Here is a 14,292-nt window from a genome sequence, read left to right as displayed (position 1 = left end):
GGGAATTTGCAGGAGGCAGAATCTCAGGCACTCATGCCAGGCTCTCTCTCTCTCTCTGCCCCCCCCAGGCATCACCCTGACCAACCATCCCATGAACAAGACCAGCGCCAGCCTTTCTCTGGATTACCTGTAGGTCTCCTTTCCCTCCCTCCCTTCCCCTCTTAATCCCTTTTTCCTCCACAGAAGTTGACTTATTTCTGCCCTGCTTTTCAGAATGGTTGTATGACTTGGGGGTGGCGTGTGTGTGTGTGTGTGTGTGTAAAGTTCCCTGTGTATCCCACTTTTCCCTCCGGGCCAACCTCTCCTCTACCCCTCAGCCTGCAAGGCACCGACGTGGTCATCGCCATCTTCATTATCGTGGCCATGTCCTTCGTGCCGGCCAGCTTCGTCGTCTTCCTGGTGGCCGAGAAGTCCACCAAAGCCAAGCACCTTCAATTCGTCAGCGGCTGCGACCCCGTCATATACTGGCTGGCCAACTACGTCTGGGACATGGTAGGCCTGGGCTGGCTGCGGGGCGGAGGCGTTGGAGGGGCGGGTGGCTTTGGGGGCAGGGGAGAGGGATGCCAGGTTGAATCTCTCCTTCGCCCACACACCCCTTGCCCCTCCTCCTCTCCAGCTCAACTACCTGGTGCCAGCCACTTGCTGCATCATTATTCTCTTCGTGTTCGATCTGCCGGCTTACACCTCTCCCACCAACTTCCCCGCCGTGCTTGCCCTCTTCCTACTCTACGGGTGAGTGGTGGCTGGGAGAGGAGCCATTGGGACCCTAGAGAGGGGGGAGTCTCCCATGCCTGGCCTGGGTATGTGTGTGTGTGTGTGTGTCAGCCCGAGGCATGCTCAGTTTCCTCTCCATGATCTGTTGGTGAGTCTCGTGGATGGGGAATCTGCCCTGGAGGCCACCATAAGGGTTAGGAATGGAACCTCTGTGTTTAGAAGCAGTCTACCTCTGAATTTCTTGAGGAAGGAGCTGGGTGGGAAATTCTTTGTGTGTGTGTGTGTGTTTTAAAACGAACTTTATTTGCAATGGATTAAAAAGATATAAACCTACGAGTATACAGAAATAAAAAATAGTAAACATACTAATAGGATAGTAAACATGTTTCTTTCTATTACATTTGATAATAGGTTTGATAGTTCATAATAAACTGTTAGGAATGTGGGTCGCCTAACAGCTATTTGGGTTGAAAATATATAAACCAGGATAAACATTTTAATACTGTATCTTTAAGAAAATGCAAAACTGTAATTAGGTGTGGTTTCTCAAACGGCCATAAGATGGAGCCAGAAACCTGGGTTGTCTTAGTCTTAGTCTCAGAAGAGAGTGTGAGTGTCTCTGTTTCCTTCTGTTGGAGAGTATTGCCGTTCCTCCATTTTTCCTAATTGACTGATATTTTCTGGATTTGATGTAAGTCTGATACTGAACTGTTTTTGACACTGGAATTTGTTACTGGATTATCCCTGGATTGAAAAACTGACTGATCTTACCTGTGAATGACTTTGGACTGCCTATTTTGAACTTTGCTTAAACCTTTCTGGAAGTAAAAGCCTACATTTACTGTACAGTGTATCTGTCTGCTGTGTGTGTATTATTCAAACACTACTCTCCAATACGTCTCCCTGTATGCGCTCATTCTCCTAACGGGGAATGACCTCAACATAAACAATAATAACTAATAATTGGCAAGTATTCCTTGTCTCTTATAGATAACATATTAATAAATAAGTAACACACGTTACTCTGCTATTGCTATTGGATTATAACTGTATTCTTTAATCATTAAAACTTTCATAATGTTTATCTATTAGAGGAGAATCTTGAAACCATTATTTGATATATTCAGTATATACAAACTATATGTAATATGTTTCCTGGGTTCAGAATAAATGAACCCAGGAGCTGGGTGGGAAATTCTTAGGCAGGTCTTTTGAGGGCTTCTAATCTGGAGCCTGTTGCACCCTTTCTCCTAGGTGGTCCATGACGCCCATCATGTACCCAGCCTCCTTCTGGTTCGAGGTGCCCAGCTCAGCCTACGTCTTCCTCATCGTCATCAACCTCTTCATCGGCATCACGGCCACCGTGGCCACTTTCCTCCTGCAGCTCTTTGAGCACGACAAGGTGGGTGTTGGCCGAGCAGGAAGCTGAAATAAGGAGGGTGAAGGGGGTGGTCTGATGCTGCCGCAGCCCTTTCTTAGTGCCTCTTTCTCCGTAGGACCTGAAGATGGTGAACAGCTACTTAAAAAGCTGTTTCTTGATTTTCCCCAACTACAACCTGGGCCACGGGCTCATGGAGATGGCTTACAACGAATACATCAACGAATACTATGCAAAGATCGGTAAAGAGTTTTTTTTTTATTGGGTTATTAAATTTATACGGTTTGTTTGTTTTTTTAAAAAAATCTTACTTTAATTAAATTTTAATATTAAAAATTAAATTTAATACCCATCTCACTATCCAAAGTGGCAGTAAATTTGGCCCTTTGTTTTCGCCTCTGGATTTTAGCCTCCTCCTCCCCGTTCTCCGTGCCGCAATTTTATTCCTGTAATGTTGCAAACTTTAGAACATGTGCAGAGCGGTTTCTCAATCCTGGCTTGCTTAGTGACGGCTCGCCTTAGATTTCCCGAGGGATGCAAGAGGAGAGGAGGGGAAATTATCTGGCATTCCCACCTCTGTGCCTCTTGCATTCAGCAGGAAAATGTTGGGGGCTTTTGTGTTGGTCAGAGTATATTCATGAACTGGAATAGAGTTTGGTAGCGAGGTCAGCCAATGAATAGGCATAGCAACTGTCAGCCAATGAGGACTGTTTGGAAACTGAAACTAGAAGTAGCCTAGGCGTGGCTCTATATTAAGCTCTGCAGCTATGCTGAGCTCCGAGTCTGTCTGTTGAAAATGAAACTGCTTCTCTTGCTTGCCTGCTGAACTAAAGTAAAAGAGAAACTAACTTGCTTGCTGAAGGCTGGAGCTCTGCTCTGAACTTGCAACATGTTTCTGTCTGAGTTTGCTCCGTGTTGGAGAAATCTACAACTGGTTTGTAAAATCTACTTATTATGTTTATGAAGATGTTAAACGAAGCATCGAGCCATCAGTGTTTATTTTTCTGGCGCTGAATTAATGCTGCAAAACTCTGAACGGTGTTTGACTAGAAAAATAAGCCCTGGGGAAGCAGGAAACCAGCCTCTGGTGACCCCAGAAAGGCCTGAGCAGAATTCTTTCCCCCCACCCCCGCCCCCCCACTCCACCTGCCGCCAAGGAAGCCCCCACACGTGGGAGGTTTTGGCCCACTCGCCCCATTTGTGCCTCTGTTCCTGTAGGGCAATTTGACAAGATTAAGTCTCCCTTTGAGTGGGACATCGTGACCCGAGCGTTAGTCGCCATGACGGTGGAAGGCTTCGTCGGCTTCTTCATCACCATCATGTGCCAGTACAACTTTCTCCGAAAACCACAGTGAGTGTGCCAACAAGTGTGCCCAGAAGGGAGATTATTTTTGGGGGGGGGGGGGCGAGAATTTTCCTGGCTGGGCAGGTGGGAATTGCAGTCCTGCAAACCCGTGCCGGGGAGGGAAAGATGGACACGACGACACTGGGCTGAGCCTCCTCTTGGAAAAACGACTTATTTGCACCATCCTGCCCCCACCCCCCCATCCAGGCGCTTCCCCGTGTCCACTAAACCCATTGAAGATGACGTGGACGTGGCCGCCGAGCGGCAGCGAGTTCTGCGTGGGGACGCCGACAACGACATGCTCAAGATTGAGAACCTCACCAAGGTGTGTGTGTGAGAGAGAGAGAGAGAGGGAGAGGGAGGGAGGGAGAGGGAGGGAGAGGGAGGGAGGGAGAGAGAGAGGGAGGAGGGGAGGGAGGGAGAGAGCAAGGGAGAGAGTGAGGGAGAGGGAGGGAGAGAGAGAGAAGGGAGAGAGGGAGGGAGAGAGGGAGCAGAGGAAGAGAGAAGGAGGAAGAGGAGGGAGAGGAGGAGAGGGAGGGAGGGAGAGGGAGAGAGAGGGAGGGAGAGAGAGGGGAGGGAGGGAGGGAGGGAGAGAGGGAGGGAGAGGAGCGAGGGAGAGGGAGGGAGAGAGAGAAAGAAGGGAGAGAGGGAGGGAGGGAGAGAGGGAGCAGAAGAAGAGAGAAGGGAGGAAGAGGAGGGAGAGAGAGGGAGGGAGGGAGGGGGAGAGAGAGGGAGGGAGAGGGAGGGAGAGAGAGAGGAGGGAGAGAGAGAAGGGAGAGAGGGAGGAGGAGGTCCATCCGAGGCAGGTTTGGCTGGGGCTTAAAGGGAGCGAGGTCTGAACCCTGAACCAGCTGAGATTTGGAGACAGGAGAGAGTTTGAGGGGGAGGGTATGTGTGCCTTGTGCAGGTGGGAATGCCCCGAGGTGGAGCAGGTGCCCTTTTGTCACGGAGGCTGAGACGGATGTTTTCCTGCCCTCCCCGGGCAACCAGGTGTACAAATCGCGCAGGATTGGGCGCATCCTGGCCGTGGACCGGCTGTGCGTGGGCGTCCGGCCAGGGGAGTGCTTCGGCTTGTTGGGCGTCAACGGGGCAGGGAAGACCACCACCTTCAAGATGCTGACAGGGGACGAGACCACCACCAACGGCGAGGCCTTCATTAACGGGCACAGGTGGGTTGGGCATCCAGAGGTGGGGACCTCAATTCCTGCACCCGGAGCTGTTTTTTTTTTTTATTCCCTTCTTTTCCCCTGGAATATCTTGGGAACTTGGCATCCCAGCGTTAAAGTGGGGTGATTTGCACACAGAGCAAGGCCCAAGATGTGTGAAGGCCTACGGAGCCTCCATGGGCAGGCAGTGTTCTGATTTACTCATTGCAGGAAGCACCACGGAAAGAAGGCTGTGCCTTCCTGCTACATGTTAGAATGCTGATCTGATGTGATTGTATTTCTCCCCCTAAATTCATTTGTTCTCTGCTTTCATTGCTGTCCGCTTTGAGCAGTGGCCCCCACCCAGCCTTTCTGGAGGGGGTTCCAGGCAGTGGTGGGATTCAAATTTTTTTTTACTACCGATTCTGTGGATGTGGCTTGGTGGGCGTGGCAGGGGAAGCATACTGCAAAATCCCCCTTCCCTCCCCACCCCACTAACCTGCTTTGCAGCTCCGTTCTCCTGGGCAGGGCAACCAAAGAAGACCCAGCCAATCCGCTGGGACTCAATGGGAGGCGGAGAAGAGATGGGGGTTGGCGGGGCCAGTCAGAGGTGGGATTGGCCGGTTCTCCAAACTACTCACAGTTTCCGCAACCGGTTCTCCAAAACCGCTCGGAACCGTCTGAATTCTACCTCTGGTTCCAGGGGCCTCACCTTGTGCTGAGCCCAGCTCTCGCTTTCCACACAGCATCCTGAAGGAGCTTCTGCAGGTCCAGCAGAGTCTGGGATACTGTCCACAGTTCGACGCCCTTTTCGACGAGCTGACGGCCCAAGAGCACCTGGAGCTCTACACCCGGCTGCGTGGCATCCCGTGGAAGGATGAGGAACGGGTGAGGCAGAAGGACAGGCACTTTTCCTTAAGGAGGAGAAGGCCGCTGCCGCCGCCTCCGTGTAGACCACGAGTCGGTGGAACTCACCCCCATAAGGCAGAAAGGGCTAAGGGCAACGCCCTCTGCAGGGACTCCCTGGCCGGTGACAGAGACTGGGTCAGGTGGGCCTTCTGTGGTCCCGCCTGCGGCTGCTGCTGGGCTGTTCTTTGTGGGTGTGAGACCCCTCTTCCTTCCCAACCCAGGTGGTCAAGTGGGCGCTGAAGAAACTGGAGCTGGCTAAATGTGCCAACAAGCCCGCCAGCACCTTCAGCGGCGGCAACAAGAGGAAGCTGTCCACCGCCATCGCACTGATCGGCTACCCGGCCTTCATTTTCCTGGTGAGCAGCGAAGGTGGGGCTGGAGGGTGACGGGTGACACGTCCCTCTTCTGCTCTGGTGCTTTGACGCCAGCCTGGGGCTAATCCTAACCCCGGTCCCCTCTGTTGCAACAGGATGAGCCCACCACCGGCATGGACCCGAAGGCTCGACGCTTCCTCTGGAACCTCATTTTGGACATCATCAAGACGGGCCGCTCCGTGGTTCTGACGTCACACAGGTAGGCTGGACACAAGAGAGGTGGGCCGGATGTTGGAACTCCAGGGGTGTGGGTGAGTAAGGTGGCAGCGGCTGCTGGGCGGCTAAAAGCCGATGGGCGAGCTGTGTCCCCACCCACCCCCACCTCTGCCATTTGGGGAGGGGCTGCCCCTTCCTTTCAGCTGTGCTCGTCTTTTCCCCAGCATGGAAGAGTGCGAGGCCCTCTGCACGCGGCTGGCCATCATGGTCAACGGGCGCCTCAAGTGTCTGGGCAGCATCCAGCATCTGAAGAACCGGTGAGCCCAGGGCGCCGGGTGGGCGGCAGAGCACGTGAGCCCCTGGCAGCGGCTTCCCCCGCTGGCCAAGCCTGACGGAGCTCTCGGTCCTGGCCTGGGGGCAGCGCCCAGAGGTGGAGCAGACCCCCCTGAGTGTGCCAGTCCTAGAGGAAAAGCTCTCCCGGCCCCTTTAGAGGCAGGGGCCTCTCACCCCGCTTAGCTGCCCCCCATCCCGGAGGGCAGTTGTAACTTCCCTTCCCCACTGCTGGGCAGGAGAGCGGCTCTTGCAGGCTCCCCCTCTCCCCCCCCCCTTTGTTCTGGACAGGTTTGGGGATGGCTATATGATCACCGTCAGGACCAAGTCCAGCCTGAACGTGAAGGAGGTGGCTCAGTTCTTCAGCCGCAACTTCCCGGAGGCCGTCCTCAAGGTTTGGGCCACTGTTGGGGGTGGGGTGGGGGGTGTCATCTTGGAGGAGGAGGAGGCACTGACCTTCCCTGCCTTTGCCCCTCCCCTCCCCCAGGAAAGGCACCACACCAAGGTCCAGTACCAGCTGAAGTCCGAGCACATCTCGCTGGCCCAGGTCTTCAGCAAGATGGAGCAGGTGGTGGACGTCCTGGGCATTGAGGACTACTCGGTCAGCCAGACCACGCTGGACAACGTGAGGGCCCACCGGGGTCCCCGCTTTCCCTTTGGCCGCCCTCTTCCGTCCGACGAGTGGACTCCGGCGTCATTGGCCGGCTGGGGATAGTGGGGAAACGCCCGTCCCTCTTGGAAGGCCCCCGATTTCCCCTTCCTGTCCTAATCCCAGGCCGGGGGTGGGAGGGAGGCGACTCTTGGGCTCCAGCCTTAGTTGCGGCCTCCTTTGCAGGTGTTTGTGAATTTTGCCAAGAAGCAGAGCGACAACCTGGAGCAGCAGGAGAGCTTCCTGACTTGCTCCGCCGAGTCCCCTCTGCAGCGCCTCCTCAGCCTCCTGCGGCCCCGGGGGACCCCGACGGAGCTGCGCGCCATGGTGGCTGAGGAGCCCGAGGACTTGGAAACGGATGACGAGGGGCTGATCAGCTTTGAGGAGGAGAGGGTGAGCCGGGCGTGGGAGTAGGGGGAGGGGGCTGGCCATGCAGGGGGCAACGAGGCCTGAGGGGGGGAGGGGAAGCAGCATTCGTTACCTTCGCTCTTTTCTCCTCCTCTCCCGCCCCCCTCCAGGCTCAGCTCTCCTTCAACACGGACACCCTCTGCTGAAAACGGAGGGGATGCAGCCCCCTCCCTTGGCTGGGCAGCCCCTCGCCCCTTCCCGCTTGGTGGCTGCCATCCTCTCTGCCCAGCGAGTGACGTCCCAGAGGTGTGGCGAGAAGAGGCCTTGCCCTGGATGGAGCTGGCCTTGGGGCGTCTTGCAGATGGCCAAGGACCGGGCATGCCGCCGTCCGGTTGCGTGAAAAGACTCGAGGAAGGGCGCTTATGCAGCAGAGCGGCTTGACCCGCCCCCCCCCCCTCCACAGTTTTGGGCCTTCGTCCTTGGAGGGACTGCGCTGTTTCGTACCGCACGGCCTCTTCTGCCGGGCTGTGCTGGAATCTGACTGCGGAGGGCAGCTGGCCTTGCTGGGTGGATGACTGGGCGCCGTCAGCCTCTCCGGCCAAAGGGAAGCAGGAAGGGCGAAGGCAGTGGATCCTCCTGGAACAAGTCGGGAGGCTTTGTCGATCCCTTGCGGGACATACCTCCCTCCTCTTTCCCCTCTCTCACTCGGCCCAGGGACCAAAGCCCCCCTGCCAGCTGCATGAAGGCTCGGACAGGGCTGGTCATCTGGGCGTCCTGCTCAGAAGGCGGCCAGTCCCGTCCCTTCCCCCCCGCATCCCCTCACCCCAAAAGCAGCCCAAGGAGAGTGTCTGCTTCCTCTAACCAGGCTCGGATCTTTTTGCTACCAGATCTCCTTTTTAAAGCATCGAGTAACAGGACTGAAAGGCTCCCAGGAGCCTCCCCCCACTCCTTTCTGGCTGTGGGGCAGGATCTTTCCACTCCTCCGCTTGCGTCCTAACCTGGCATGGCATGAATCGGAAGCATCCGGTGGGATCGTGAGGGTCTTCTCCAGCAGCATCTGGAATGGCCCCGGATGTGTGGGACTCTACCTCCTGATGCCCCAGCAGGTGGCTTGGGAAGATAGGAGATGTAGTCTGAAATCGAAGGCGGGGGGCTGCAGACGCCCGGTCCATGGTGCACCACCCCGTCCTTTCCTGGTGGGGAACGGCACCGCTTTTCCCCCCTGCAGCACTTGCTCTCTTCCTCCTCTCCGGGCTGTCCTGTTTGCACCGACCTCCAGAAAAGCCAAGAGGCCAGCAGGGCTCCCTCAAATGAAGAGGAGGGGGTGCCGAAAGGATGTGGGGGGAACCTTTGGGCCCAGAGCAAGGATGGCTTCCTTCTCAACTCGGCAGCTTCTTAGCACAGAACGAGTGTAAATTGTATTTTGAGAAAGAGAAAGGTTTTAGACAAAAGATTGCATCGGTTTATTTTCGGCTTAGCAAGCACAATGTTTGTTTGTTTTTTTAATTTATTGGAGCACCGGGGAGGGGGCTGGACGAGAGAGTGAGCCTAGGCGGTGTGATTGGACGGTGCTGGGCTCGCTCTTCCCCCCCTGCCCCCAATAGCTGTGGGTCTTTGCCTCTCTGGCTCCCCCAGGATGGGGCTGAAAACGGGCCCTGGACATCCAGCCCAAAGGGACACATCAGGCCGCCTGCAAAGAGGAGCCAGCTGGGGAGGACTCAAGGGGCCCCCTTGGCCGAGGTCTGCAAGGCCCCTCCGGCCCTGACTGGGGGATGCTGAGCCCCTCCCCGGGGGAGTGCAGCTTGCTCTCTTTTTGCAAAGAGCCTGTATGTTGCTAGGACCGGAAAAGCCAATGTGAAAAATAATTATTGTTTTAATAAAAAAGTGATCCTAACCGATTGTTGTTCGGCAGAGATTTTTTTTTTTGCGGGGTGGGGGGATTTGCTTTGCAAGGCTGAGCAAAGAACGAAGCCCACCCCAAAAGCCATCCTGGAAGGGGATGCCACGAGTTTTTGCCTTGGCAGGAGTTGCTGCCAGGCAGGCAGGGGGTGAGTGGCTGTAAGGGCGACGCCAGCATCGCTCCTGTAAAGTGGTGGAGTCTTGGTTCAGCCCATTGTGTTGCTGTATGTTTTTATTGTCTTGGAATATCCACAATTTTCACTCACCTGTGTTTTGTTTCTTAAGCCATTCCCCCCCCCCCCCTAATCAAGACAGGCTGGGAAGCATGGGTGGGTTGGTTTGAACCCGGTCCCTCAGTCCTGGGTGTGGCAGGCGGGCATTTGCAACAGAGCCATCCAGCCGAGGGTTTAATTACACCCACGCTGGGAAATACCTCCTAAATCTCACGGGAGAGGGGCGGAATTGTCTTCCTGTGTAGAAATACAGTTGCTATTATTATATTCCCAGAAGTGTGGACCTCATTCTCTGCCTTCTGAGGAGCCAAAAACCAGCGAGCGCTGGGCAAGTGATTCGGGTTGTTGTTGTTGTTTATCAGAAGGAGAGACGCCTTGTTCTGGCTGGCCCCAGGCCTGGGGTTTCCAGGAGATGGGATTAGGAGATGTCACTGGGAGGGGTGTGGCTGGGCCAAGGAGGGGGGGCTGAAACATGGGGTCCCCGCTGCTCTCCAGCCAATGACCCATGCCAACTTTTTGCAAGGCTTCCTCCATTGCCCTGAGCCCAGCCTGACGCACACACACACACAAAGGATCTCGCTGTAAATTCAACCCCACCCTGAGAAGGACGAGAAGGGTATATACAGTATGGACCTTGGGGATCAACGTGGTAGTGGGGGAAAAAAACATCTCTTTTCCACCACCCCCTTTTCTTTTCTTTTTTTAATTACTCTTTGCAAAACTCGGCCAAAACCTGCCACTCCAATATCTACCAAACCAATGAGGCAGGATGGCGTCTTCCTCCCTCATGATCCCAATGCTAGTTTTGCCCAGATTCCTCCGGTGGCTTTCAACCCAGAGGACCTCAGCGGACCACGGCCTGTGATGCCCCGTGATGGGGAGGGAGGGGGCTTTCCCAGGGACCCTCGGCTCCACTTCTGCCCTTCTGATGCTGCCACCCAAGGAACTAGGGAGTGCCCGGGATTGGGTGGCTGTGGAAACAGGGCGTTGGGAGGCGAGGGAGAAAGAATGTGGCTGGTGAAGCTGACGAGAGGGTGTGTCGGATTTATAACGCAGATCCGAACGGCTGCTGGGCAGCTTTCCCTGCTGGGGCCGAGAGAGGATGGCGGAGGGTTCCAGGATCCAGCTCTTCGTCAAGGTAAGGCTCACCCTTCTTTCCCTCTGCTGTTTGGGTTGGGATGCTCCATGGTGTGGCCAACATCCCCAATTGGAGACCCAAAGGAAGGCTCCTCCACATGGTTTCGTCCGCTAAGCGAATTGCCAGAGAGCCCATAAGCTGAAGGGAAGAGTGGACTGAGCTCTCCTGGCCCGCTCCGGCCTCTGGCCGTGGAGCAGGTTGTGTCTGGATGGGGTCTCCCGTGTGCCTATCGCCCCTGCTTCCTCTGGGTCCAGCTGCCATCCGGACATTCCTGGTCACGCTTTTCCTTCAACATCTGGCCGGAAGGGACCTGCAATCCCTCCAGTGGGGGGGGGTGCACCTGGCAGGGAGGGGCTGGACAGTCCCGAGCGCACCTTCTCTTTCCACAGACGGGGGGCTGCACCGGTCCTTTCCCCCCCTACTTGGGGCCGGAGGGATCTTTCTGCGTTGTGCTCAGAGGGAGGCTTTGCCCAAATCCCATTTCGCAAAATGAAACTGGCAAATCCCTGCCCTGAGGCAGCCGTCCTGGCGGAGGGAGCCTCTCTCGGCCAACCTGAAACGCTGCCAACCTCGGTTTTGGGGTTTTGGATCCGATCACAGCCGAGAGCCAGGCCGGGTGGGGTGGGGGGTGGGGGGCTCTCGGCCGAACCACCTTCCCATCCCATCAACGCCTGACCCCAGAAGAACTTGCCTACCAAGAGGGAATCGATCGGTGTTGAAACTGGACTGAAGTGAGAGTTTTGACAGCAGAGCGAAAGGCTCAAAAGGCGTCTTTCTGCTGGCTGATCTACTTCGCCGGCACGGTCCTGGCTGGGAGGATGGGATTTGTAGTCCCGTACGTTCAGTGGATGCTGTGTCAGGAAACCAAGGCATGTCGGTTTTAACCCTGGTCTGCCCAAAAGGGCATTGGGGGTTCCCAGGAGCTCCTTTCTCCTCCCAAACTGCCTTACTCTTGACCCCCTCTTGACTCAGGCCAGCGCTGATGGAGAGACCATAGGCCACTGCCCCTTCTGCCAGCGCCTTTTCATGGTCCTGCTGCTGAAGGGGGTCCCCTTCACGCTGACCACCGTGGACACCAAGAGGTAAGGGCCAAAGGACGGGCCGGCCTCTTGCCTGCTGAGAGTTGGCAATGCTGAATCTGCCTCTGGCAGTTCCCCTTTGATCCCCCCCCCCAAAAAAACCCTGGTGGGTGATGGGGATTGTTGCCTCACCCACCTTGGGGCTGTGGGGCTAGAAAAGCTGCCCTAGAATCTGGTGGGGGTGTGTGTGTGTCTGGGTTTGGGGGCTGCTAGGCGGCTGCATCTGAAAAAGAAGGCTCTGGGTGTTCCTGGATCCTGGGATTGTCCCTTGTGGGGATACAGAAAGAGGTTGGGGGGCCCTCCATTTCCCAGGCTCAGCCCCCTTTTTGATTCCCCCCTCCCTCACAGGTCCCTGGATGTCCTGAAAGATTTCGCCCCGGGAGCCCAGCTGCCTGTCCTGCTCTATGACGGAGACCCCAAAACGGACACCATCAGGATCGAAGAGTTTCTGGAGGAGACCCTGAAACCTCCTGAGTAAGCAGTGCCCTCCCCCGTGCCCCACCAGTGAGGGGCTGGAGCCAACTCTTTCTGGGGGTGGGTTGAGGGGGAGGGAAGAGAAGCAAGAGGGTCCCGCCTGCTCTCCTTTGGGTCTTTTCAAAGGCAAGGCAGGATTCTGCTCGTTGTGTGGATGGGGGAGACCGAGGCAAGGAGCCGCGGCAGTCAGCATTCCTCTACTTTTTACCCCACAGGTTCCCCAACTTGGCACCCAAGTACGCGGAGTCCACCTTAGCCGGGAATGACATCTTCCACAGGTTCTCTGCCTACATCAAGAACCCGATACCAGCTCAGGACGAAAGTGAGAGGGAAGGGGCTTCGGACTACAACCCCCCCACCCTCCCTAGCTAGCTCGTGCCAAGGCCCTTCGCTGAGTCCCAGTCCTTTGGGGGACTCAGAGAAAGACCCTGTTGGAGCCACTGAGGCTTCATTTGAGGCCTGGAGGCCCAGCTATCTTCCCTTAAATTTGCACCCTGGGACAAAGTGGGGGAGGGCAGTGCAAGACAAGACAAAGTCCCTTCCCTGCAGGGGAGCCAGGCCAAAAATCTTCCCTTGGTCAGAGAGTTGAGTGGCAGCCCAGATGGGCAGCGGGGGTGGGTGGGTGGGGGAGGGGTCCACCAGCAAAAGGGCCCTAAAGAAGGATGGTCCAGCCAGTGGTCAAGCGACAGACCCACCCGTTAGAATGGGGGCATCTTTAGAAGCTCAGGCCTGTAGCAGATCAAGCCCCCCACCTTAGAAGCAGTCTATCTGTCTGCCCCAGAGGCTAAACCCCCTCGGGTGTTTTCCCCACAGCTTTGCTCCATGCCCTCCTCAAGGCCTTCCGTAAGCTGGACCAATACTTGAACACCCCTCTGCCCTACGAGCAGGTGCGAGACCCGGAGCTGGTCATCTCCCGCCGGCGGTTCCTGGATGGTGACCAGATGACCCTGGCCGACTGCAACCTGCTCCCCAAACTCAACATCGTCAATGTGAGTCGACCGGGAGAGCCCCCTTTCCTCCCTTCCCCTCCCTTCCCCAGCGGCTACTCTGGGCACCCCCCCGGGCATTTCCCGGGGCCGAATTCCCCGCCCGCATCTCCTCTGGGAGCACCTAACGTATTCAAGGAAGGAGAAGCCTTTCCGCCACCCCACCCTCCACGGAGCCATAATTATCCCAAAGCGGCAGCACAAACAAAATTTGTTATCCCAGGAATCTCGACCTTCCAGTTTGGGTTCATCTTTTAAAACAAAAGTCAGCGGAATTAAGGGACGGATGGCATTGCCACCCTCGGCTCCGGGAGGTGCTGATTTTGTGTGTGTGTGTGTGTCGTCCCCCCCCCCCGTTTCTCCTGCAGGTTGTATGCCAGCACTACCGCCAGGCGGGCATCCCCAGAGAGTTGCGGGGCATCGGGCGCTACCTGGAGTGCTCTACCGAGACCAAGGAGTTCCAGTACACCTGTCCAAACCCCGAAGAGATCATCCAGGCCTACCACGGCGTAGTCAGGCAGCCCTAATAGCCCCCTGGGGGCTAAAGTTGGAGGCTGGCTAGCTCTGCCTGGCATCCCCCTGGGCACCTCTTCTTTCTCTCTCTCAGAGCCACTCAAGGTGGAAGCAAGCAGGGCAGGTCCAGATCCGTGGGACCCCCGTGGGCACGGTCTTTAGGCGCGTCCAGCATCACCGTCTTCCCTCCCGCCAAGGCAGTGGGTGCTACGCAATGGAGCCGGGCCCTGGCCCTACCCTTGTGCCAATGTGCCAATGTGGTGGTCCCAGGCTAGCAAACCTTCCTTTCTTCTCTGGAGGGCTCCGCTCACTTCCTCAGCCCAGAAGATTTGAGCGAGGACAGTCAGCTCCCTTCACGCCTGCAATGATGGCCTTGAAGTGAGTCTGGGGGCTTCTGAGCTCACCTGAAGCTGTGAGAAACCCCTGGCTGGCTCTCGGGTGTATGTGTGTCAGAGCATGTCTGCATTTCCACCTCCTCTCTTCACCCATGGCTCTTTTTAAGTGCAATACCCTCCTCCCCCAAATGTCCAATGCTTTAAATGTCTTTTCCCCAAAATTAAATAGACGCTTAATATATCAACAGAGAATTTAAAATCCGTCGATTTTTTGTACCCCAGACTTC

The 14,292-nt window shown here is 56.1% G+C and overlaps 2 protein-coding genes across 3 annotated transcripts in view; both read left to right on the top strand.

Annotated features, from left to right (window-relative positions):
• ABCA2 (ATP binding cassette subfamily A member 2) overlaps positions 1-9,246 on the top strand; it is a 36,128-nt gene extending 26,882 nt beyond the window's left edge. For both annotated transcript variants that reach the window (XM_087943916.1, XM_087943914.1), the window contains exons 34-49: positions 69-129; positions 318-492; positions 617-732; positions 1,969-2,116; positions 2,211-2,334; positions 3,311-3,443; positions 3,645-3,762; positions 4,428-4,606; positions 5,329-5,470; positions 5,713-5,847; positions 5,961-6,064; positions 6,246-6,338; positions 6,643-6,745; positions 6,839-6,976; positions 7,187-7,393; positions 7,519-9,246. In XM_087943916.1, coding sequence (XP_087800042.1) covers positions 69-129; positions 318-492; positions 617-732; positions 1,969-2,116; positions 2,211-2,334; positions 3,311-3,443; positions 3,645-3,762; positions 4,428-4,606; positions 5,329-5,470; positions 5,713-5,847; positions 5,961-6,064; positions 6,246-6,338; positions 6,643-6,745; positions 6,839-6,976; positions 7,187-7,393; positions 7,519-7,554 — 2,012 coding nt within the window. In that variant the 3' untranslated portion in view covers positions 7,555-9,246. The remainder of the gene's footprint in view (positions 1-68; positions 130-317; positions 493-616; positions 733-1,968; positions 2,117-2,210; positions 2,335-3,310; positions 3,444-3,644; positions 3,763-4,427; positions 4,607-5,328; positions 5,471-5,712; positions 5,848-5,960; positions 6,065-6,245; positions 6,339-6,642; positions 6,746-6,838; positions 6,977-7,186; positions 7,394-7,518) is intronic.
• Positions 9,247-9,938: 692 nt separating this feature from the next.
• Positions 9,939-14,255, top strand: CLIC3 (CLIC family member 3). The gene is made up of 6 exons (XM_026685852.2): positions 9,939-10,618; positions 11,591-11,700; positions 12,046-12,171; positions 12,387-12,493; positions 12,985-13,160; positions 13,526-14,255. The coding sequence occupies exons 1-6, from the start codon at positions 10,583-10,585 to the stop codon at positions 13,682-13,684; spliced, it is 714 nt and encodes a 237-aa protein (XP_026541637.2). The 5' UTR covers positions 9,939-10,582; the 3' UTR covers positions 13,685-14,255.
• The last annotated feature ends 37 nt before the right edge of the window (positions 14,256-14,292 follow it).

The sequence above is a fragment of the Notechis scutatus genome, chromosome 15, assembly GCF_049901735.1.
Source record: "Notechis scutatus isolate UNSWTSFEM ecotype Mainland chromosome 15, rNotScu1.2, whole genome shotgun sequence".
NCBI lineage: Eukaryota > Metazoa > Chordata > Lepidosauria > Squamata > Elapidae > Notechis > Notechis scutatus.
Note: the sequence above shows the minus strand (reverse complement) of the source record. Positions and strands in the feature narration are given on the sequence as shown.